General features: G+C 40.2%; 1 protein-coding gene across 1 annotated transcript in view; it reads left to right on the top strand.

Moving 5' to 3' along the window:
* mtus2a (microtubule associated tumor suppressor candidate 2a) overlaps window positions 1-25,561 on the top strand; it is a 68,096-nt gene that overhangs the window by 40,276 nt on the left and 2,259 nt on the right. The window contains exons 5-14 of the mRNA XM_079600431.1: window positions 7,864-8,022; window positions 17,302-17,400; window positions 19,909-20,183; window positions 22,262-22,328; window positions 23,662-23,876; window positions 23,960-24,065; window positions 24,162-24,235; window positions 24,319-24,417; window positions 24,503-24,622; window positions 25,463-25,560. Of these exons, the coding sequence (XP_079456557.1) occupies window positions 7,864-8,022; window positions 17,302-17,400; window positions 19,909-20,183; window positions 22,262-22,328; window positions 23,662-23,876; window positions 23,960-24,065; window positions 24,162-24,235; window positions 24,319-24,417; window positions 24,503-24,622; window positions 25,463-25,560 (1,312 nt within the window). The remainder of the gene's footprint in view (window positions 1-7,863; window positions 8,023-17,301; window positions 17,401-19,908; window positions 20,184-22,261; window positions 22,329-23,661; window positions 23,877-23,959; window positions 24,066-24,161; window positions 24,236-24,318; window positions 24,418-24,502; window positions 24,623-25,462; window position 25,561) is intronic.

Here is a 25,561-nt window from a genome sequence, read left to right as displayed (position 1 = left end):
TATTTAGTTTAGTAATTTAAGTTTTTTATTTATTTAACATTTTTCAGCTAATATTTATATGTCATTTTGTTTCAATTTTGTTTTATTTACCAACAAAGATTGTTTTAATAGTTTTAGTTAAAATAACAACACAAAGGAAGAAAGGAAGATTTTCATTAAAATGCATTAAATTATATTTGCTTTATTTAAAGCTATCGTATGACTGCAGAAGACTTGGAATATATATAGCGCACTAGTCATAATGGGCTACTTTAATGTTATTATGTCTTATTTAGTATTTTTAGATATCAACCGCATCAGACCCCATTCACTTTCGTTGTATAGAAATGTGTTGCACATCCTATTGTGTTCCACAGAAGAAAGAAAGTCTTGCGGTTTGGAACGATGTGTGGGTTAGTAAATAACATTAGAATTTTCTTTTTTGGGTGAACCATCCCTTTAAGAAGAAGTGAATGATTATACTGTATCTAACAGCGGTAGTTGTACATGAATTTAGCTATAGAACCAAATGAAACCCCAACTAATTGATAATTATACACATGCATCTATCTTTGTCTCTGTCTGTCTATGTCCTCTTTGTCTCAGTAGGGAGTGAATAGCTTTAGCGGGCTGATATTAGCCACTGCGCTGAAAGGCAACACTCCGTTTGAAGCTGTTGGCTTCTGACTGTGAGCTTCTGAGAATCCCAGCATCGTCTGACCTTAACAAAGACCCAGACAGAGTTTCTTTATATAGAGACATCACAGCCCCACCTTCACTCTCAGAGAGAGCGCAATAAAAGATGCAATTTTTCAGCGATTTGAAATATCACACATCTCATCCCTCTCTCCGGCTGGGGAAACATATCCTCTTCTTTATCTTTTTTTAAAAATCTGTCTGAGTGTAATTTATCTTTGGAGATTGCTAACTGTCAGTTTGTTGGTGTGAGCTCCCAGCTTGCATGCAGCATTGATGGATGCGATCACATGATGCCGCAGCCTGTTGGGAACATGCCAAAATCTCTTAATTCTTGCGTTTTCTTCATCTCAGTTCATTGTCTATTGGGGTTTCTTCAGTGGCATTCGCTCATTGAACATGACTGGTCTCTGGGATATTTCAGATCTCCTCAAGTAAAATCATCAAGAGTCTGAAATTCAAGTCACAAGTTTGAAGTTGTTCTAGTTAAGATGCTTGTATAAAATAGACGTCATACAGTGTGCAGTAACACTTTTAACCTGAAGCACTAACAACTTGAACATATCAGATATTACCTTTCCTGTAACAACAAAGTAAAGTACACGCCGAGGAGATTACACACACATTTACAAACATACATGCCTACACTACAACACAAAGACAATGACCTTCAGTCAAGGTGATGCTGCTTTCATTGATTTTCATTTGTATGAGCTCGTCCTTAGATGTGTTTTGTTTGTATGTGAAGGTCTAAGGGTTCTGTAAAGATATTGATCTTGCCCACCCTTGTTTCCATGGAAAGGGTTAGGGGTCTGTTCTAATGTTATATACACTAAGTATGGGCAACTACCGTATATGAGCAATATCTATACGTGCTTCGTGACTAAATAACTTATTCTTTACACTCCACATTTATGTCCGATAGAGAACTGGTCTCTCTTATGGTCTGTGTTTAGAAGAGTTTTGGGCAATTGTTTCAATCCAATAGTGGATTAGAAAGTAATTAGTAATACAATACTTTTAAACAGAGCAATTAGTACAGTAATCACACTGTTGAAGATGTAATTAGTAGCTAGTAATTAATTACTTTTTTAGAGTAACTTACCCAACACTGACTATATACTCAATTTGAGTTATAAAACATCCAGCTCCCTGGACAGATATTAATCTGGGAACAATCTCTGAGGAAAACATGTGTGAATATTGTCTGAGATCAGCATTGTGTTCTGCACTTGGGAACTTGCACCACTTACACAGCTGTTGAGAAGTAAGAGAAGAGAAAATGAAAGGGAAAAATGTCAGTTCTGAAGGTTATATAGCCTACCTGTTTTCATAGCAGAATATACTGCCTGATTCGATAGTTTTGCAATACACTAGGCATCCACTGCTGAACAACTCTGCCAAGTTAACTACTTTCTTACGTCTAGTTGACTTCTTTTTTTGTAATACACACTGCATTGTGCACACTACCTTATTTCTGTCATGACAACTCTCTGGAGATTGGTATGGTAATAGAGATTGGCATGGTAATGGATATGGCAATGTTAATGCATTTGGTCTTGCTGCTGTTGCAGAGCAAGTACAGAGACTTGCTACTGCCAATACATTCACAGACATTGCTGTGAGCATGTAAGACATGCTGCTGCTGCTGCTGCTGCACATGTTTGAATTACCCCCGTAGCAGATCTATACAGGTGGAGCTGGGGAAGGTGGAGGGTTTCTGAATGCGCACTGCAGACTGCTAACAGCAACATTATCGGTATTGTTTGAATGTTGAGCCGCAACTCATTGGCCGCTGATGCAACAACAAAAACAACCAATTAGCTGTGCTATGTAGATAATGATATGATTGCTACCAAATTAGTTAAAGACCTATTAGACATATTAGTTTCGTGCCAGAACTGTGTATATATAACTAGGAGGACAATATACTATTCTAATTTTATAGTGCACATTACCATTTGCACACTACATAACATAACATCTCAATTTGCCTAAGCTACTCATGGTAAAAGTTTTCACTGGTTAAAGTAAAGTATTTTGTGTAGTAAGCGGTGCTATTTTAGTATTATTTTATTTTACATTTTAGTTTAAGTTTTAATAATTTTGCTATGCGTCCTTTTTATTGTTCTTGTTATTAGTATTATTATATGTTTAAAATGATTGTATATTTATTTTAAAACATTTCTATATAGCTATGATTAATGTTTTATTTTTTGTTTTTAGTTTTAGACATTTAAGAAACAATTTTTTTTTGTTAGTTAGATGCCAAGGCTTCTAATTTTCACTTCATATTTTCATCTAATATTTATATATTATAACAAATATAATATCATATAACTAAGATAATATAATTACTATTATATTATTTTAGAGATTAGCACAAATACTCCAGAAAAAGTACAGTTTATAAAAGTAAATCATCCTAGCACCATTTGCATACTATTTCAATGTACCATACTATAATTTAGGATGTGCTAATTCTAATCTCACATATTATTTAGGACAAGGAATACACGTCTCATATTGTAAAACTACATAGTATGTAATTTAAAAACAATTCTCATTCATTGCACTACACAGTATCTAGGGAACACCTTTCAAGTAGTCTGAAAAGAAAAAACATGGAAGAACAGGATAGAAAAAAAGTTGGAAAAGAGGAAAGGGAGCGACAGTAGGAAGGTGTTATAGAAAGTGAGGAGAGGTGGAGAGGGGGAGGTGTGAGAGCACAGATGCCATCGCTCCAGCCCATCTCTGACTCATGCACACTGCTGAGAACAGATGGTTCACCACAGCGTACATGCACACTCACACGCACAGGAAACATTCTCACACACTAAACATGTACGCTTTCACTATAGGTCTGTTGCTCTAGATTGCACAAGTTTTTGTCTCATTGGTATGTTTAATAAGTGTGCTTCTAAATCCCACATCTCTCTGTCTGTCAGATTTGACGGTGGGCAGTCTGTTCTCTGGGTACCCTACTGCTGACTCACACACTCAACAAACCGCTGAGCTCTGGATGATCCTACTGCGCAGAGAGATGCTAATGAACTTTTTCTCTATTTTTACCCCTAAGGACTGTCTGTTTCCTCCTGCCTTCACAATCTCAGCTGTACCGTGTAAAGACTAGCTCTGATTCTAATGTATGGCCTTGCACTAGCAAGTCATGCATATATCATAAGCATTACTCTTAAATGTTGATATGACACCATGATGATTTTGAATGACATTACATGTGCCAGCCTGCATTAGCTCATTAGCATTAGCATTAGCACTGACCTGCTCGCTCCATATCGATAACCACATAGGAGACTGATTACCTCACATGTCTTAATCCCATTCTATCTATTTCCCTGAAAGCTTTTACAGGATTTTTTTCTGAGGATGAAGATTCAAAACAGGCTTTTCTTCCTCAAAATCCCAAGCCATCTCCAGCTCTCTGTTTCAGCTAACTTCCGTTTCCATTATCCCTCTTAAGCCTCCCAGAGAGAGCGCAAGAGAGAGTGCGTTTCTCAGTGCTGCCAGGCCTGTTTTTTATCTTCTACTATTCCAATACCTCCATTTTTCCCTCTTTCTTAGTAAAAAAACATTAATGTTTAATGTTGTATCATGGTCAGCTTGATATCATGAGTTAGGTATTGTGTTATGAGTAGTTATAGATAATACAAATGTAAAAAGTATCTCATCTTTGCACACTAATGTCGGACTGCACACTACTTTTTGTACATTATTGCACATTACATAATGTTCTGATGTTTTAGTCCATACTACCCTTAATGACAGATAATAGTGTGGGACAAAAGTGCACACTTCTTAACATTCTATTGTTTCATTGAACACCACTTTGTGATTTCGTACTGTACGCTACCTAGTGCACACTATGTTTTGTACTATGGTACTATGTTGAACATACTAAATACTTTATTTCGATAGTCCACTTTAGACAATCTACTAACTACAAGTAACTTTGCAACTACATGTCAACTACCAGTCATTAGAGTATTTGTAGACTGTCTGCTTAATATCTGCTAACACGTTAATTTGATGGTCCCCCAACAGACATTCTACTGTCAATGTCAATTTAGTCTACTCACCCAAACACTAACCCTAACCTATACTCGTAGTCCAATGATAGTTAGTTGAAATGTAGTTGCAAAGTTACTTATAGTTAATTGGATGTCTAAAATGGACTGTGAATCAGTATTCCACAGGTCCGTTTGGTATTAGAGTTGGAGTGGTACCCGTCCTGCCATGTGGCTGTGAGTGGGGGTTTCATTTGCATAATGTTTACTTCCAGGCGTCCTCAGGAGCACCTCTGAATGATGCTCTGTGCTTAATAATGCATCGCAAGCGCCATCTCTTAATGGGTCACTGCTGTGTTCACCGTGCCTGGTTTTTCATTCTGATTTTTTCGCTGTGCCATCTAAATGTTGGTAGATGGGAAATAACCTTCTGTGCTGGAATAACATCTGGTCCCATCACATTTCCTCACTTTATAAGCCACCCCAATCCTTATCCTTAACGTGAGCTCTTTCCTCCCAGATATTTTCATTCCTCTTGCATCTTTTTGCTTTCTATTTTCTCTTCTTTGTTTGTCTGTCTCTCCTTTTCTCTATAGTGGTCTTGTCAGTGGTGATTTAACTATCTAGCCCTTCTTTTATCTCCTCCCCAGTCTATCATTTATTTCTCTAATAGTGGTGCCCAACGTGGGGTGCATACCTATTCTCTCCTCATTCACGACACAGTTTTTCCCTCCATCTCTGCTAAAATCCTTTCTTTGCTTTTGTCCTATCACATTACATTTGTCTCTGTTGGCCAGAAGGCCAGAGAAGAAGTGCTGAATATTTGGTTCTGAATTTTATCCACACCAGAACCGCATTGAATTAATCTCCTGCTATTTTTCGCATTCCCTTCTGGTGCATTGTTATGATACATTATTCAGCTCAAACTGAATTGTATATTTGTATTACTCATATTAAGCTGAGAATTCGTCTTCATTATGATCGAAATGTCAGCAGGATTGTTTTCAATTTCAATTCAGCAAGTGTGAATTGCTTCTCTGCTGTGTGTGTGTGTGTGTGTGTGTGTGTGTGTGTGTGTGTGTGTGTGTGTGTGCGTGTGTGTGTGTGTGTGTGTGTGTGTGTGTGTGTGTGTGTGTGTGTGTGTGTGTGTTATTTTTATAAGCTTAATTTTATATAAGATGTTTTTCTTTTTTAAGAAGATTAATGTGATCTTAGTCCATTTATTCCATATTTGCCAAATGTTCACAAGTGTACTCTTTTCTGAGCTAACTGAATTCATTCGAGATTTCCCTTAATTAAAAACATATTTGTCAGCAACTCAAGCACTAGAACAGCATAAGAATATAAACACACCTGCAGATAATAGTTGGGTTCAGTATGTAAAAAGACTGCTGCATGGCATGTGTGAATGGAAAAGTTCAGTGAACTAGAGAGAGAGACAGAGGCTAAATCCTTTGGCTTCATAAATCTGAATGTAAATGCTGTGTTACTACAATGCACCCTGCCAGTTATTTATATGACAGATATTATACATATAATATTTGTTTCTGAATTAAATATCTGACTTTTGTCAAATTTTAGTTGACTGCATTTATTAATCTCAGCAATTGTGCTACCAAAGTTATTGAAAGAAAAAATATTTTTGTTTTATTCTATACCAAATACAAATTATTAATTTAGGTTAAATCTTACAACCTGTTATATATTTACCTGTTTGTTTGATTTAAATGTAATATTTAACGATTAATGTTTAATTATTGAAAATAACAAAATCACACAAATCCAGATGTTGCAAAAGGGTTGCAAACTTTACAGATCTCATTAAAAAAATTAATAAAAATAAACAAACAAACTGCTCATGTAATGTAGAGGTCAGTCTGTTTTTAAACCATTTTCTTAAAAGGAAAAAAACGTTTCAGATCATATATTGTACTTCGTCCATAAAAAGTGATGTGAGTAGAGCGTGATGCTTTACTGACTTTTAACGGTATATAGGTGTACAATGTGATCCAATCCACACAAGTATAATGCTCCCATCATTTGGATGATTATGTAAATCCAGAGAGCTGATGAAACTGTAAAAAATCTTAAGGATTGAGTCTCTGTGCTACTAACCCAGTTACACACAATGCAAGCAGTTAACTGGTTCTCACAGAGATTTGGGGGTAAATCCACCAATGAGCAGCGAGGTTTATTTCCCGGCAGCCAATCAAATGCGTCTCTCAGCTGCTCTGCACCTTAACATATCCTGCTGTGAGAGCTGGAGGGCTGTGTGGCTCTTCCTGCTGTTTCCGAAACTCCATCTCTGCAGCCAGAACTTTGTTCCAGTTCTTTTATCAGATCACCCTCAAATTGCCTTTATCGCAGAATATTCTTGCCATAGATAAGTGATTATGTTAGTGTGGTTATGTTTAATGCCCAGTAAAGGCTATATATTTCATGCTAACGAAATCTCTTTGAATTAATGGCAGTTGTTGGCTGCTCTACTCTTCAGGTTACATGGGAGTTATAAAATATGGTATTTAAAAACACTTATGACAGTGTACTGTCAGCATTTCTGCATCTGTCTGCTCTTCTCTGTTCCTGGAATACTCTCTCAGCTCTTCATAAATCATAGAGATAGCACAGCGGCAGAGCAGCGTTCTGTACGGGCTCCCGAGAATGGTGTCGCCTTACAGTCTGAAACTAAGCTAAAATAGAGAGGGAAGTGTCTTTCAAAGGACCTGTTATATAAAAGTGCCTATGTGATTTGTGAAATCTGTTACGGCTCATTGAAGAGATACTATGTCTTGTTCTTTTTTTTTTCTTTTACATGGCAAGCAGTTCTCATTTTATTGCTGCATTTGGTCATATTGAGCTGGGCTGCGGTTATTGATCAAGCCTAGAGTGGGATAAACGGATGGTCTGGGTTCAGTTGTGGGGTTAATGAGCAGTTAGATGAATTCTCATCCACCACAGATGATGAATAATGCGCTTAGATAGCAGCACAGCGAAGGTGAGAGCGAGATGAGCACAGTCTGATTAAGCATCAGTAAATCAGAGAACAAGAAATTGACCCGCAGTATTTGGTGTCTAGACTACTGTGTGATGCACAATTAACTATATGCCGCTCAATTGCAGAGCAAAAAAGAAAACTTTTTTCTCTTTTTTTGGGTGATTTCAGGGCCCAACAGTATAAATGACGAGCCACCGTTTCACCGTGTCACCACGTCGCCCCCTGGAGATGGATCCAGAGCACCCTGCCGCAGCAACCCTCAACCCCCCAACACTCCTGCACTCACACGCCGCTCGATTCTGCCCCCTTCTCGAAGCTCCCCTGTAGGTAAGTGGACCAAACCTCCATGTTTTCAGCCAGTTTGCACTTCAAGAAGTATGCTTCTAAACAAGATTAAATCAAACCAGAATGCACTACAAGGGATATCCACTAATACAAACAATGATATCCAGTGCTACAACAAGCATGTGCTACATGAGGTATGCACTACTACTAGTATTTTTCAACTAGCATGCATCACACAAATATGATTCAGCTAGTATATACTATAAGAATGAACTGCAAATAGTGCATATATTACAAGTTGCACTCTGAATAGTATGCACTTACTGTAGTATGCACTGTAAAAAAAAGTATGTGCTTCGGACCACAAGAGGTATGCACTTCTACAAGTATTTGTTTCAACTACATGCATTACAAAAATATGCACTTAAGCTAGTATACGCTTATGCTAAAAGAATGAACTTCAAATAGTGCATATATTACTAGTTGCTCTCTGATAAGTATGCACTTCAACTAGTATGCACTACAAACAGTATGTGCTTCACTAAGTGTACACTATAAAACATGGATGTAGTATGCACATCAGTAAGAATGTACTGAGTATGAAATAAGTATGCTCTAAACAAGGCTAATCCCATTAGAATGCACTACAACAAGAGTGATATTCAACCAGTACAATAGCAAGCATGTGTTTCAACAAGTACGCACTATACGAGGTTTAGACTACTAGAAGTATGTTTCAACTAGTATGCATTATTCAAATATGTACTTCAACTAGTATATACTGTATGAATGGACTTCAACTAGTTTACATTAGAGCTACTGGCATTGCACTAAATATGCTCTTAAACTAGTGTGTACTAGAATTTTTGTTTGCTTGTTTCTTCATAATTCAGGATGATTTTAGTTCAGTTGGCGTGCTGAAATATCGAGGTTGCATGCTTCCTCCTGTGCCAGAAGTGACCTGTCAAATGTCATGATGAATTCTCCGACAGCAGCTCCAGTTTGAAGACAGACCTCCACTGATCCATGGACGCAGAGCTGAGAGTGTACTTGTCAGGCATAAGTAAACAGCTCTACCTCCCTGTCCATGTCCTCTACAGAGTCATTAATCTCCTCTGCGTGTGTGAATAATGGGACAGTCCAGTTGGTGGGTGTTGCAGCCTATGTTTAGTCAAGACTGAAATGCAGACTTTTCCTTGAGGAAAAAAAACACCTCTTTGTGTTCAAGAAGTAGGCCATTCAGATTCATTCATCTTAAGCCCAGCTCAGGAAAAGTGGCTTGTCTACTTTCATCTGCTGTACATACTTTTTATGGTGCATACAAGTTGAAGTGCATACTTCTGGAAGTGCACACCTCCTATAATGCATACTTGTTGAAATATGCTTGTTGTAGTACTGGTTGAGGATCACTGTAGTTGTAGTGCTGTCTAATGTGAATTGTCTTGTTTAGAGCATACTGCTTGTAGTGCATAATCATCGAAGTGCATTCTAGCTAAATTTCGTACTCAATATAGTGGATTCTTATTGAAGTCCATGATAAGTCGATATGTTTTATAGTACTCACTGTTTGAAGTGCGTACTTATTATAGTGCATACTAGTTGAAGTATGACTAGTATGCTTAACGCAAATAAGTAATTTAGTCTAGATTTCACATATTTTACATTATGACTGGTGTCGTAATGTAAAATACGTGAAATCTTGTCTAAAGTACTTATTTGCGTAATGGATACTAGTTGAAATAAATATCTTGTAGTGCATATGAAACATGCTTGTTCACGTATTGTTTAAAGATCACTCTAGTTGTAATGCTTTCTAATGGAACAGGTCTTGTTTAGAGCATACTTCTTTATAGTTTATACTCATTGAAGTGCATACTAGTTAAATTGTATACACCTTGTTCATTTTTATAAAAGCCGATAATAGCTGAACCCTATACATTTTATAGTGCACACTTAGTGAAAGTCCATTCTTATAGTGTATTAGCTGAAGTACATATTTGTGTAATGCTTGCTAGTTGAAACGATTACTTGTAGTAGTGCATACCTCTTGTAATGCATACTTGTTTAAATGCATGCTTGTAGTACTGAAGATTACTCTAGTTGTATTGCATTCTATAAGAATTAATCTTGTTTAGACGAGCATACATCTTGTAGTGAATACTCATATAGAGCATACTAGCTGAAGTTCATACACTTGCTTGCAATCACCTATTTATCTCAGCTTAGTTAGGCCGATCATTAAGAAGTAATCATCCGATTAAAGCAATGATGAACCATTGTGCATGCTGGTGACATTACAGAAGAGCCTATCCAATCAGAACTCGTCTATGACCATTTAACCAATCTTTTTCCTTCTGCCCAAAGAATAATGAGGCTATTAAGATGTCTTGGTCCTCTTCTTTCCTTCTCATCCTCCTCTCTTTTTTTTATAACCAACCCCTCAAGTGTCTCAAGTGTTGTTATCAGTTCTGTCCCATTTTCAGCGTCACGTTTTCCGATCCTTAGCCACAGCTCTAAGAGCATATAGCTCTGCCTGCTGCTTCCCTCTTTGTCATCCTGACAAAATCTCCAGAACCCTGGAGGGACAAAAAGGCTGCCAGGGCAGCTGGCCCATCATGAAGTACCGATTTAGGGTTAGCATGCTGTCAAGGTAGTGAGCGATGACAACATTCATGAGACACTGCTGTTAAGAAACAGTTCAGAGATCCTGTGCAGCCATCATATAACTCACATGGATCTAAGGAAATTGAGTATTTATAACACACATGCAGGCTTTAGGCTGCCATACTTGAGTTGAGCATACTCGCATGCACCCACCCATGGTGCACCGGTGCCTCTGATGCCGTAGGTGCTGTCTCAGCATGGGGGGTGGGGTAGAAGTGTGGTCCTAGGGAGGAGGGAGTCTGTTGGGATTCTAAAGGGGTGTCTATGGCTGTCTGCTACATGTCGAAATGAGCTGGCAGTAATTAGGTGCCCTGGGACCCCTGTTGCAATGTGATGGTTGTGTGTGTGTGTTGGGGAAAAGTAAGCCAAAAGCAGCAACCCTAAAAACATAAGCAACCCCCTTCTGTTGTGAGATGGGAGATTTGAAACTAGCTCCAACTCAACAGTGTCTTCAGTCTTTTCCTATTATTCCACAGGCAGTGCCAGTCTCTTCTGTTCGGGTGATATCACCCATAATAATAATATAGTCATTTGTACATGAAAATACTATACCGGTATTTATAATTGTATTGTAAAGTCAGTGTTGGTAAGTACATTTTCAGTCATAACGCAACAAATAAGGGATCACACAGTGGTGGAATGCATATATATTAAGAAGTCTCTTATTGTCACGGAACGCACGACAACGCCTCCTCCTGGTTTCACTAGATCCCTCTCTCCTGCATACTAGGACTTCATTTCCCATCATCCTCCATGCTCGTTATTCCCTAATCAGCCCATTATGATTTGACCAGTCTCACCTGTGCACCCTCAGCTACCCTTTATCTGGACTGTTCTGTTCTCTGTCATTTGTGAAGTATTGTTTTACCCAACCTCTGTCTCAGTTTGTGACCCTTGTTTTCTCTGTGCTTGGATTTGATCTCGTGTGTTTGAACTTGGACTCTGAACTCGTTTATTGAACCTTTGCTGCCTGCCTCTGAACCCTGCCTGTTTGACTTCGATTCTGGATTACCCTTGTCTGCATTTGAGGTCCTGCCTGTTTATTCTCTGTTATCTTCATCTTAAATAAATATCTGCAAATGGATCTGCACGTCTCTGCCTCTACGTCACAGAATACTTCACCGCATCAGGATCCAGCAGAACTCAATCGACTTACCTCCGAGGTATCTAATCAAGCTAATGTTCTCACTGCTCATCAGCAACAGCTGGTAAAATTAACCGGTCTCACAGAGAAGCTCGCAAGAACTGTTCAATCCCTATCGCAGCCAGACGCAACTGTGGATCAACCTTCTCATCCCCTCGCACCACCTGTCGTGAGTAACCACTCCTTTCAACCCAAATTATCGCACCCTGAGAAATTTGATGGCTCACCTTCTGCTTGTAAGGGATTCCTGTTGCAGTGCAGTTTGTGTTTTGACCAGCAGCCACAGTTCTACTCCACTGATGGAAGTCGCGTGTCCTTCATATGTTCTCTACTCACGGGTCGAGCTCTGGAATGGGCCACCGCACTCTGGTATGGCGGTCAGCTCTCTTTCCCATCTTATAACGAATTTCTGACTCAATTTAGAGAGGTTTTCGAGCACTCAGCGGGAGGAAAGGATCCAGGTGAACTGCTGCTCACGTTATGCCAGGGGAATTCGACCGCAGCGGACTACACGCTCTCTTTCCGTACCCTGGCTGCCCAAACTGGATGGACGGAGGAACCCCTCAAGCTCATTTATCGTAAGGGACTGAACCCGAACCTCCAAGGAGAACTAGCGTGTCGCGACGACGGTAAAACACTAAGTCAAATTATGGAGCTTGCTATCCGCCTGGACAACTTGTTACGCGCCCGACTCACGCCTCTTAGATCCAGTCCTCTTGAGCGTACTCTCCCCAGTGTGGAGTCGGAACCTATGCAGATTGGCTACACACGCCTCTCCACCGCGGAACGGGAGAGGAGACGCCGTAATCATCTCTGTATGTACTGTGGAGAAGCAGGACATCTGCGGGCCACCTGTCCGGTTAATCCAGCCCTCAAAAATTCAACTGCGGTGAGTTCTAATTCCTCTTCTAAACTATTTACTGTGGAGAGTTTCCTAAGGATTAATGGTCAAAATATAAACACAAAAGCCTTGATTGATTCGGGAGCTGCCGGAAATTTTATCGATCTATCTTTTGCCAGAACTCATTGTGTTTCCCTTCTCGCATGTGAGTCCGGTGTCACTGTAGAAGCCCTGGATGGACGCCCTCTAGGGTCTGGAGAGGTTCACTACATCACCCAACCCCTCACGCTAGGCTTCGGGAAACAACACACTGAAACCATCCAATTCTTCACAATTCACTCACCCGGACATCCAGTAATTCTAGGACTTCCATGGCTGGAGAGACATAATCCCCAAATTTCATGGTCTGAGGGGAAAATATCCCGTTGGTCTGAATTCTGCCAGTCAAATTGCAGTGCTGCTGTCCAAGGTACTGAACTTCACAACGCTTCCCTTAAGGGAGTGGATTTCCTGAAAATTCCAACTGTACTGTATATCATGATCTCGCCCTGGCTTTTAGCGAAACTGAGGCTTCCCAACTTCCTGCTCATCGCGCTGGTGACTGTGCTATTGAGTTTTTACCAGGGGCTGTAATTCCACGCGGAAGAGTTTACCCACTGTCACAACCCGAGACAGAGGCCATGAAGGCATACATTGACGAACAGCTGGCAAAGGGTTTCATCACTACCTCGACATCTCCGGCCTCCGCTGGATTCTTTTTCGTCAAGAAGAAGGACGGGGGTCTTCGGCCGTGCATAGATTATCGTGGTCTTAACGAGGTAACAGTCAAGTATCGCTACCCTCTTCCTCTAGTCCCAGCAGCTTTGGAGACGCTCCGCACTGCTCGCTATTTCACCAAGCTGGATCTAAGGAATGCGTACAACTTGATTCGCATACGGAGTGGAGATGAATGGAAGACGGCGTTTTCGACTACATCCGGGCACTATGAATACAGGGTAATGCCTTTCGGCCTGTCCAATAGTCCTTCCGTTTTCCAGGCATTTGTTAACGAGACTTTCCGGGACATGTTGCATCGTAAAGTTATTGTGTACATTGATGACATTCTGATTTTCTCTGATTCCCTTGAAGAGCATGTCCAGGATGTTCGTGCAGTTCTCAGGCGTCTGATTGAGAATCAACTCTATGCCAAGCTTTCCAAGTGCGAATTTCATCAGACACGCATCTCCTTCCTGGGCTATGTCATCAGTGCGGACGGTGTCCTTATGGATGACAACAAGGTCAGAGCAGTGACGAACTGGCCCCAGCCAGCCTCGGTTAAAGATCTACGGCGCTTCCTGGGTTTTTCTAACTTTTACCGCAGATTCATCCGCAACTTCAGTGTGATTGCAGCTCCTCTCACATCCCTGCTTCAAGGAGGAGGTAAATGTTTCAAGTGGACATCGGTTTGTACTGAGGCCTTTGCTCAACTCAAGGAACGGTTCACGTCTGCTCCCATTCTCCATCATCCTGATCCAGAAAAGGAATTCATCGTGGAGGTGGATGCATCTAGCACAGGTGTGGGGGCGGTGTTGTCACAACGGCATGGTGAGCCAGCTAAGATGTTTCCTTGTGCTTTCTATTCTCGCAAACTCAATTCTGCAGAAAGAAATTATGACGTGGGTGACCGCGAGCTTCTGGCCATGAAGACCGCCTTTGAGGAGTGGAGACACTGGCTGGAGGGAACCCGTCAACCATTCACAGTGCTCACGGATCATAGGAATCTGGAGTATATCAGGTCAGCCAAACGTCTCAATTCCCGCCAGGCTCGCTGGTCACTGTTTTTCTCAAGATTTGATTTCAGGATTACTTACAGACCAGGCTCCCAGAACGTCAAGGCTGACGCCCTCTCCCGCCAATTCGATGATCCAGCCAGCGAAACCAAGCCTGAACCTATTATACCCACTGCACTCATCGTGGCTCCCGTTCAATGGGACATTATCTCCGAAATCACCACTGCACTGAGTCGTCATCCCGCTCCACCAGAATGTCCTGCTGATCGTCTCTTTGTTCCACCAGATCTCCGCCACCGTGTGCTTCAGTGGGTTCACTGCACTCCCAGCGCAGGTCATCCAGGTATTGCCGCAACCATTCAGCTGGTCTCAAACCGCTTTTGGTGGGCTTCTCTTCAGTCTGACGTTATTAAATTTGTTCACCAATGCTCTGTCTGTAATACTGTGAAAACCTCCCATCTCAAGCCCGCAGGATTGCTGCAACCTCTGCCAGTACCACAACGTCCCTGGTCTCACATCGCCGTGGATTTTGTAACGGATCTCCCTCCATCTCAAGGATTCACAACCATTCTCTCCGTGGTGGATCGTTTCTCTAAGTCCTGTCGTTTCATTCCCTTAACCGGCCTGCCCACAGCCTTACAAACTGCAGAGGCTTTATTCAATCAGGTTTTCCGTTTGTTTGGCTTGCCCGAAGACATTGTGACTGACCGCGGTTCTCAATTTACTTCCCGGGTCTGGAGAGAATTATGTGCAAAGCTAAACATCAATGTCAGTTTAACCTCTGGTTACCATCCTCAGGCCAATGGGCAGGTTGAACGCCTTAACCAGGACCTGATTCGTTTCCTGAGAACTTACTGCCACCAGAATCAGCAGGATTGGAGTCGTTTTCTGGCCTGGGCAGAATATGCCCAGAATTCTCTGATAAAGCCTGCCACTGGTTTAACACCCTTTCGATGTGTTCTAGGTTTCCAACCTCCCCTCTTCCCGTGGGCCGGGGAGCCTTCCGACCTCCCCGCGGTAGATGCCTGGCTTCGGCGCAGCGAGGCTACTTGGGATGCTGCGCACGTCCATTTACAGCGCGCCGTTCGCCGTTATCAACATCAGGCGGATCGGAGGAGGCGTGAGGGTCCCAGATACCGACCTGGCCAGTGGGTGTGGCTTTCCGCTCGAGATCTTCGTCTCAAGCTACCATGCAAGAAGCTTTCTCCTCGTTTCATTGGACCATTCAAAATACTCCGTCAGATAACTCCTGTTTCTTTTCGTTTGTCACTCCCTGCTCAGTACAAAATCTCACCCACCTTTCATGTATCCCTTCTCAGACCCGCTGTTGCCCCCAGGAGTGAGAGGAACCGGGAGGAGGTCGCTGCTATTCAGACTCCCCCCATTGAAGTGGACGGCACGGAGGCTTTCCGGGTGCGAGAGATCCTGAGCTCCAGACGTCACGGCGGGGTTCTGCAATATCTCATTGACTGGGAGGGGTACGGTCCCGAGGAGCGCTCCTGGGTCAGGTCTCAGGACATATTGGATCCCACATTAACTGCTGCATTCCACCAGGACCACCCAGACCTACCTGCTCCAAGACCCCGTGGAAGACCCCGTCGTCGACCAGGTCCTCGCTTCCGGAGCCGCTCGCAGGGGGGGGGCTCTGTCACGGAACGCACGACAACGCCTCCTCCTGGTTTCACTAGATCCCTCTCTCCTGCATACTAGGACTTCATTTCCCATCATCCTCCATGCTCGTTATTCCCTAATCAGCCCATTATGATTTGACCAGTCTCACCTGTGCACCCTCAGCTACCCTTTATCTGGACTGTTCTGTTCTCTGTCATTTGTGAAGTATTGTTTTACCCAACCTCTGTCTCAGTTTGTGACCCTTGTTTTCTCTGTGCTTGGATTTGATCTCGTGTGTTTGAACTTGGACTCTGAACTCGTTTATTGAACCTTTGCTGCCTGCCTCTGAACCCTGCCTGTTTGACTTCGATTCTGGATTACCCTTGTCTGCATTTGAGGTCCTGCCTGTTTATTCTCTGTTATCTTCATCTTAAATAAATATCTGCAAATGGATCCGCACGTCTCTGCCTCTACGTCACACTTATGCTCTTCAAGACTGCATTTATTTAATCAAAAATATATATGTTTATTTGTTGTTATTTATTATATATAATATAATTTATTATTTATTTATTTTATTTTCTGTTTAAAATTGGATTTATTGATGTAATTGATCCTTCAGAAATCATTCTAATATATTCTGATTTGTCGCTCAAGAAACATTTTTTTTTTTGTATTATCAACGTTGAAAACATTGTGCTGCCTAATATATTTGTGGAAACATTTGTTTTCAGGATTTTTTGATGATAAAAAGTTAAAAAGATCAGCATTTGAAATAGAAATCTTTTGTAACATTATAAATGTCTATGTCACTTTTGATCGATTTAATGCATCCTTGCTATGCATTGACCGTTTTATATTATTATAAACATCCGGGTTATTTTAAGAAATATTCAGCATTTTTTTCACATCAATTTGGGCTGACCACAGATCTGAGATTTGTGAGATTGATTTTTTTAATATATTTATACTGTATTCTGTACTGTATGTGTGCATGGATGCCTGCAGCCTCTCAGAATATCATATCGCCCTGCCCGTGTGGCAGCAGCGTTATTTTACGGTTGGCTGCCTCTTATTGGAATCGATCCATGGACCACTGAGACCATAATATGCCTCCATGGAAGAGGAGAGCGATACGAAAAGAGTTAGAAAAGGGGGTGGTGGTTACTGTCGCAAATGCATTCATGGATTTGCAGTCGCATGCACTGTATGTGTGCCCCAAGTGAATGTCCTTGAATTCAGGAAACCTCCTACACTGCCATTAACTCACCGATGTCTTTCTTTATCTGTAGCGTCCCGTAAGGAATTCCAGAAGAGTTCTGATGGCACCCGTTCATCTCTCTCTTCCCCTAAGAGACTCGCTGTAGTGTCTCCTAAACCACAGTCTCCAGGTAACCAACCAAAACAAAGATCAACCCAAGATTGCTTTCCTTTCATAGCTGTCCCCTGCTGCTCTACAGAGTACAGTTAGATGATGTCACGCTATTGGATAAATCTCATCTGATGCTCACCTCTCCACTGAAAACCTCTTTATTTTTCTCTCTATACACACACACACACACACACACACAGTTTTTCATTTCTATCCTTGTGAGGACATTCCATAGGCGTAATGGTTTTTATACTGTACAAACTGTTTATTCTATCCCCTTACACTGCCCCTATCCCTAAACCTACCCATCACAGGAGACATTCTGCATTTTTACATTTTCAAAAATATATAATTTAGTATGTTTATTAACCCATTCCCCTCATGGGGACCGCTGGCTGGTCCCCACAATGGAGGTGATCTTAGGTTTTACTATCCTTGTGGGGACATTCGGTTCCCACAATGTATAATAAACCAAGCCACACGCACGCACGCACGCACGCACGCACGCACGCACGCACGCACGCACGCACGCACGCACGCACACACACACACACACACACACACACACACACACACACACACACAAAAACTGTTTTTCAGGTAGTAAGGTGGGCGAAACTGATGTTAGAGAGCAAAGGTTCACTCTGAAACCTCCTAATATGTTTACCTTTCTCAAGAACCCCCAGTATTTTGTTTTAATGTCCTTCAGGGGGATTCAAACTCTAATTATGACCCCCAAAACCCATAATTTGCACCCCAGGAGGGATACAGACAGTACTATGGGGATCAAATGCTGAAGATTGGGTATTGTTTCGATTATTGTTTCATTTTGTTCAACATGACAGCTGGACAGTGACCCCAGTGGCCACACTGATTACATCTTAAATGTAGTACTCTCTCATTCTATGTTTGTGTGTGTGTGTGTGTGTGTGTGCGTGTGTGTGCGTGCGTGTGTGTGTGTGTGTGTGTGTGTGTGTGTGTGTGTGTGTGTGTGTGTGTGTGTGTGTGTGTGTGTGTGTGTGTGTGTGTGTGTGTGTGTGTGTGTGTGTGTGTGTGTGTGTGTGTGTGTGTGTGTGTGTGTGTGTGTGTGTGTGTGTGTGTGTGTTTAAATTGATGCTAGTTTTGTACAGGCACATCATTTTGATTAAGATTAGAGCTCTATGATATTGTCTAACTTTATACACTATCGTGCAAAAGTTTGGGGTTGGTCAGATTTTTTTAAATGTTTTTTTAAAGATGTCTCTTGGCATTTATTCATTTATTTATTTACTAAGGCATTTATTTGATATATATTTTGTATAATTTAAAATTTTAATTTATTCCAGTGATGGCAAAGCTGAATTTTCAGCATCATTACTCCAGTCTTCAGTATCACATGATCCTTCAGAAATCATTATGCTGATTTGCTGCTCAAGAAATATTTAATATTAAAACATGATGTTTTTTTCAGGATTCTTTGATGAATAGAACAGCATTAAGTTGAAATCGAAATCTGTTTATAACATTATTAATGTATTTACTGTCTCTTTTGATCAATTTAATGTGCCCTTGCTGAATAATTCATTTTTTAAAAATCTCCAAACCTTTGAACGGTAATGTATCTCAACATTTCTATACAGTATGCAGCCTACAATGAACATAGGACAGCCGTAGCTTGCTAAAATGTATATAGAGGTTAATTCAATACCTAATACGTTAGTAAAGGGCATTGAAAAAATGTGATGCCAGTCATTAACAAACAAATTGCTTGCACACTCAACACTGAGGACAACAATGACTCCATCATAGCAATTAACAGCTTTACACGGACAAGTCTTTTTTCTGAAGATTAGTTTCTACAGTAATGATGGCCGTAAATCATCTTGTCATTCCATTTGGCTCAATGTGTTTATCAAATTCATCAAGAGATGAATGCTAACACACAGCTGCAGTAAGAACAAAAACATTAGCTGCTATTAGCATTAGCATGAGTAGTGCTATAGATTGCTTGCTTATCTTGAAGCACATTATGCCTTGGTTTTCTATTTTATAAATGAAAAATCTTTTACTTTTATGCTAGTTTTTTTTCCATTTATCTCTAGCATAAATAATTGATAATGTCTTTATGTAACTTCCATGAGGGCTTCATCTGTCTTGATGTGACTAATATATAGCCTACATCCATTGTAATGCATATATTGTGAATTGCAAGTATTCCATTATTATACTTGAACTATAAGATTTGATATGGTTTGTTTAGCCAATGTGCCATTAGCTATGGGTCACATACCTCATTTTAACATTACAATGAAACCAGTCTATTCTTTGAATAGTCCATTTGCTTTACTTATAGAGTATTCACCTAATCCAGTTAGGTATAGAAATTATGGTAAAGCTTCATGTAAATTGTTTCATGGTTGTTAAGTGCACAGTACTCCCTGGGGTGTCTTAGCATTATGGAGGCCGTTTTATTCACACAGGGCAGTTCTGAGATGAGTTTAATGAAATTGATTTTTTAGTGCTGTTTCTTTTGTGCTTCCCACTTTAGTGCTTCAGAGGCAACAGAAGGCAACAGTGGCAGTCCGAGGCTCAAGCGTTCAGATTTTGCCTCGTACTGGCTCCCCAGGTCCAGAGAAGAAAAGAGAAGAAGAGCAGAAGAAAGAAAAAGAGCGAGATGAAGGAGAGAGACACGAGGAGTTGCAGCTCTTGCAGGGTCGCTATGAAGAACAGGCCAAGCAACTGCAGGCTCTTCACACAGAACTAAAGAAAACCAGCCTGGGTCTGGAAGTCTTTGTCATCTGTACTCAGCACTTCTCCCTCAAGGTATTTTATTGCAGACATCATCTAAACTCACATTTTCTTATTATGTAACTGAATCATTAGGCGTTGGGCATACTCTACTAGTTTTTATTATTATTACCACTTCACATATTTTAGAATCCTAATAAAGTCATCAAAATTATTGGAATATTTAATAATAATTTTATTGTATTATTAATAGGTAAATGTTTGGCAACAGTTCTTCTAAACCCTAATTAATGGAGTGTGTAGCTTTTCATTTCTTAAACAACCATAGGATATGGCCATATTCCAGGATGACAATGTCAAGATTCATCAGGCTTAAATTGTAAAAGAATGGTTGGAAGGGAACATGAAGAATCATTTTCACACATGAATTGGCATTTTTCACACATGAATTGGCAATAAAATGATCTTGTATTGACAATGCAAGAGTCGAGCACTTTTGTACACACTCCATCAAATAGGGTTAAAATAACTGTTGCCAAAAATTGCTATAAACATAATAATCACATTTTTATTTTATTATATTTTTGGAGAATTGGTCATCCAAAGATGCTGTTTTCTAAATGTACCGTTGTCAAGCAGATGCAGTACGTTCAATCAATCATGATTCACAGTACACTAACTATAGTGACATTCCTCGTGGCGCAAGCCCTGTGATCAAATGATTTGCTCAAGGGCACAATGATGTTACGGTCTTCACATGTCATCACTACATGAGATGTTTGTGTTACCATGCCAAAGCCTCAACCATTAGGCAACAACCATTAGTTTGCTGACGAACTGACACATCCAGTCTATCTCAACCACTGCAAACTGAACACTCAAAAAACAAAACTCAAATAACAGCCTTTATCTAATCTATCATGAAGAGAAGGATGAGGTAACTGTGTGCAAGAGCAGACCGTTGAGTCACTGTTTGCACACAGAATCACAACAAGCATATCACTGTCTCCTTAGGATGAATCATATATGTTATCATCCTTTTTTGTCATTTGCTTTGGATAAAAGCATCTGCTAAATGAATAAATAATGTAAATAAAAATAAATTTAGAGGCACAGTGCCCCCTGCTGTCCATCAGTGAATGATTGCCTAAAGTATACATCATGAAAAAAAAACATTTGTCCCCTGTTGCCTCTGAAATGCCTCTGCATACTAATTCGAGACAAACTTAAACAAGTCAGTGAGGGGTCTGAAACATGATGGCTTAAAGTATACACCCATTTATTCAATATGTTCCAGCCTGATGCCCACACATATTACATTAATATTAATTGCATTCCTCTTCTCCACATGCACTCCTGTTTGTCTGTTTAGCAGTAAAAGGGTTTACGGATAGAAGCTGTGTGTCAGTAACCTGCCAATTCCTCCCACGCCTGGCAACTCTAACATAAAGCAATCCACATTTTATTAGTTGTTACAATGCATGTTTCATTTTTAAGTGCTTTTCATTATCAGGTTGGTATACATACGTTTTCTGTTAAACGCACACTAGAGTGTTAATGCTTCTGCAGCATTGTATCAATTTATTTCTTCCTCATCACCTTACACTTACAGACATGTCTTTTGTGTTTGATTTAGTTTAGTTTATAATGTTTGTCAATTTCAAATGCAACACTATTCATTAGATTTTATTTAGGCCTTAAAAGTTATAGTAAATGCAGTATGCAGTAGGTAGTTAACACTAAAAGTACATTATGTGTATATGTGAGGGTACAATGGTTCACTGTTTATGGATGTGATTATTGAACTATTAATTTGTAAAACTATGTTAACCATGAATAAATTGGACATACAAAACTGGTTAAACCTGAAATCACCTACATTATAGAAACTAGCCACAAGGACTGAAAATGTTCCCCATGAGGAAAGAAGCTAAATAAACGTAATATAATTAAAATAAATATTCATAAATAGGCTAATACAATAATCCTGGAATAAATAATTCATAAATAATGAAAATGCACTTGGTTTTGCGGTTGGGTTCGAAGATAGATATAGCTGTCAATGGAAAACTTGCCTTGACTAGCCTAATATTGTATTTAATTGTTAGTAGTGGATCAGAATAAAAGCAGATGTGTGTTATTGTTTGTTTCAGAGTGAAGGTGCTGAGGAGAAGGAGAGAGAGTTGTCACAGGAACTCAGTCGGATTCAGCATGAAGTCGGTGAGTGTCCAGAAACTTCTAAGAAAAAACAGTTGCCGGTTGCTTAAACAGCTTCGACTAGTCTAACAAATTAGTCATCAATTATGTCAAGGATATGTTTAGTTTGGTCTGTGTTTCTTTAGTACTTTGATTTGGTTGGTCTCTGCTGTTGTTTACCAGCAAGAGGAGTTGTTATCCTCTTAGTTGGTTTGCACTGTTTCTAGATCAGTTTCTTTTGTCTATGTTCAATAGTTACCATGGTTTGTCTAATATGAATTCTGACTACCCCTTGAACTACAAACACGAGTAAAAAGTGTTCAGTAAACTACAAAACATGGCGGATCTACACGACCGACGGTTAATTAAAGAGGTTTAGATAAAGGGGTTTAAGTGACTAATAATCAACATTTAAGCTGATAAAAAAAGTTCTGTAATGTTATCCGTGTTATATTTCATTGCAACAACAACATGAACTGTAATAAAGATCCGTTTGGCCATTAACTTTTAAATGCATCTTTATGCATGAATATGAGGAGAGTCTCCGCATGAATGACCCGTGACGGGCAGATCAACGTGCTACTGCATTTCTCTCCGATACAGTAGGAAATTAAATAAAATGTGGAGGATTTTATCTTTGACAAGATGATTGACAGATCAGTTTACCTGACAGGATGCGTGTAACTAAGTGACAGAGCATCCGTTAAAGACTCTATTTTATGACATGATAGTATGTCTAAAAGCTTGTCTACTCTTCTGCTACACACTCAAAAGTATGTACTTTTTCTTCACAAAAAGAGTACATACTTTTAGGGCATAGTATAAGTAGGCGAATTGAGATGCAGCATTGGTCTGTTCTTCCCTGTTGTGACGTATATCCCGGACAGTTAAACGGCTTCTCGAACAAGAAAAATGTAGGGCGGGACTTGATTTTGTCTATCGGGAATTGATAGGAGGGTTTGCTATTGTTGTGATGTCATATGAGTGACAGATTGCCCCACCCTCATGCCAGTAAACACATCATCCGAGAAGAGAAAAGATGTCGCTGCAAGAGGGAGGGGAAGTTATTGTGATTAACTCTTTCCCCGCCATTGATGGAAATGTACGGCTTTCTGTGTTTTCACTGTTATGATGTAGGGGGTGCTATGACACATGGCGGGTAAAGAGTTAAAGATTATGAGGGCACATTGTTATTATTATTTTTAATTATGTGCACGATAAATCATTTATTAGTACTGCATATTCCTTTTTTTAAAAAGCATTGTCAATTTTGATTTAATGGCTTCTTTATCAGTGGCAAAAAAAAAAATTACGATATTTATTTATATCCATTTGTTTTGTTTTTTATATCGCCCAGCCTTCAACGCAGCTCGCTGGGAGCGTCTTCAGAAGGAGAAGAGAGAGCTGGAGGAGTGTTTTGAGAGGGAGCTGAGAGAGTTACAAGTGCAGCAGGAGTCTGAACTCGTGACCTTAGAGGAGAACTTGAGATTACGGCACGCTTCGGACAGAGACCATCTCAGAGCAGAGCACCAGTCAGAGGTGGAGGAGTTTCACACCCAGCACCAGGAACAGGTTGGATCATCAGGCTGAGGATCATGGGAGATAGATTTAGGATGGCATGAATATGAAAACTCACCTGCGTGTTTTGTGTGTAGATCGAAGAGTTGACTGCCAACCATGAGGCCGCCCTTGAAGACCTGAAGACCATGCACAACATCACCATGTCAACACTGCAGGAGGAGCATGCCAGGACAATGAGAGGTGAGGGTGCCATTTTGTAATACCACTACTAACCAGCTGACAGAAGTGTGGGGAAGAACGTCAATTCTGTATTCCTTCTCATTCCATTTCTCTTAGACTTAAGAAAAGCCCATGAGCAGCAAAAAGCCAATCTAGAAGAGGACTTTGAGAAACTACGCCTCTCGCTCCAGGTGATTTGTTCAGTGACTCAAGGTTTTAAATTTTTTGCTACTCATCCAAAGGGCTTCATTAGTAACAGTACCGTTTCTTTCAGGACCAGGTGGACACCCTGACTTTCCAGAACCGAACTCTGAAAGACAAAGCCAAGCGCTTTGAAGAGGCCCTGAGCAAGAGCACTGATGAACAAATCGTGGTATATATAAAGGCAAATTTGTAAAGAAATACTAGGATTTAAGCACACAACCGCTGAAAGTTAAGTATTGTAAATGTATTTGCAGGATGCACTGGCCCCGTATCAGCATATCGAGGAAGACCTGAAGAGTCTAAAGGAGGTTCTGGAGATGAAGAACCAGCAAATTCATGACCAGGAGAAGAAGATCTGTCATTTGGAGAAAGTGGTAAGCTACAAATGAAAAGGTGTGCAGGATAAACACACTGTGCAGGAGAATTGTGAGATAAAGTATCTTCCTGTATTCAGTTTAAAGTTAAGAAAAGAAATCAAATTGTGGCCCAATTGACTAATTTTTTCCCTCGTTTTAGTTAAAGCAAAGCGAGGGAATAAATTAGGCCAGCATAGCCACGATTTATTAAAGCAAGGGAATGAATTAATAAGTCACAGGAACAAATTCTTAATTAATGGCCATGATATACTGTATATATTTTTGTCCACGTCATGTATCGGGCTCCGTAGAAAACAGTGCAAGTAAAAGACAAACTGAAAATTTTTTATCTCAAGTAAAACCCCACCTTTGATCAAGGACCACATGATATTTATTGCAGGATGTTAAATAATGACTAATTTTCTAATAAAATTAATTGATTTTATAGTGAAGTATACACTCCTTAGCTCTGACTTTTCACAACCCCCTAATAACATCAACAAAACAAATCACACAAATAAAGAATTGTATAAATAATAAAGCAAGGAGAATAATCCTTTTCTTATCCTTTTACTGCTACAGTACATTATTTATGATTTGGGCATTAAATCACTTTCCATTTAAAACTGCTTTTTACTTTCTTTTCAGCTCCTTTGAAGGTTATATTATTTATGATTTGGAAATAGGACCGCCGTCCATTTTAAAGCCTCGTTTTTACTCACTTTTCCTTTCAGCTTTTGCGCTTCTCATTGTTTCGTCCTCGCGTAAAAACACATTTCAGTCCACTGTTGTCCAGGCAGGGGAAGTTTGTGTAAGAATTTAATGTGGAGCTCTGTGTTTGCTTGATCCTTCGAGCAGGCCCAAAAGAACCTGCACCTGGAGGAGCGGGTCCAGGTGCTTCAGCAGCAGAATGAAGACCTGATGGCCCGCATCGACCGCCACCTCTCAGTGTCAAGG

The sequence above is a fragment of the Phoxinus phoxinus genome (assembly GCF_949152265.1).
Source record: "Phoxinus phoxinus genome assembly, chromosome: 23".
Lineage (NCBI taxonomy): Eukaryota > Metazoa > Chordata > Actinopteri > Cypriniformes > Leuciscidae > Phoxinus > Phoxinus phoxinus.
The sequence above is the reverse complement of the archived record's forward strand: the minus strand, read 5'-3'. Positions and strand labels throughout refer to the sequence as shown.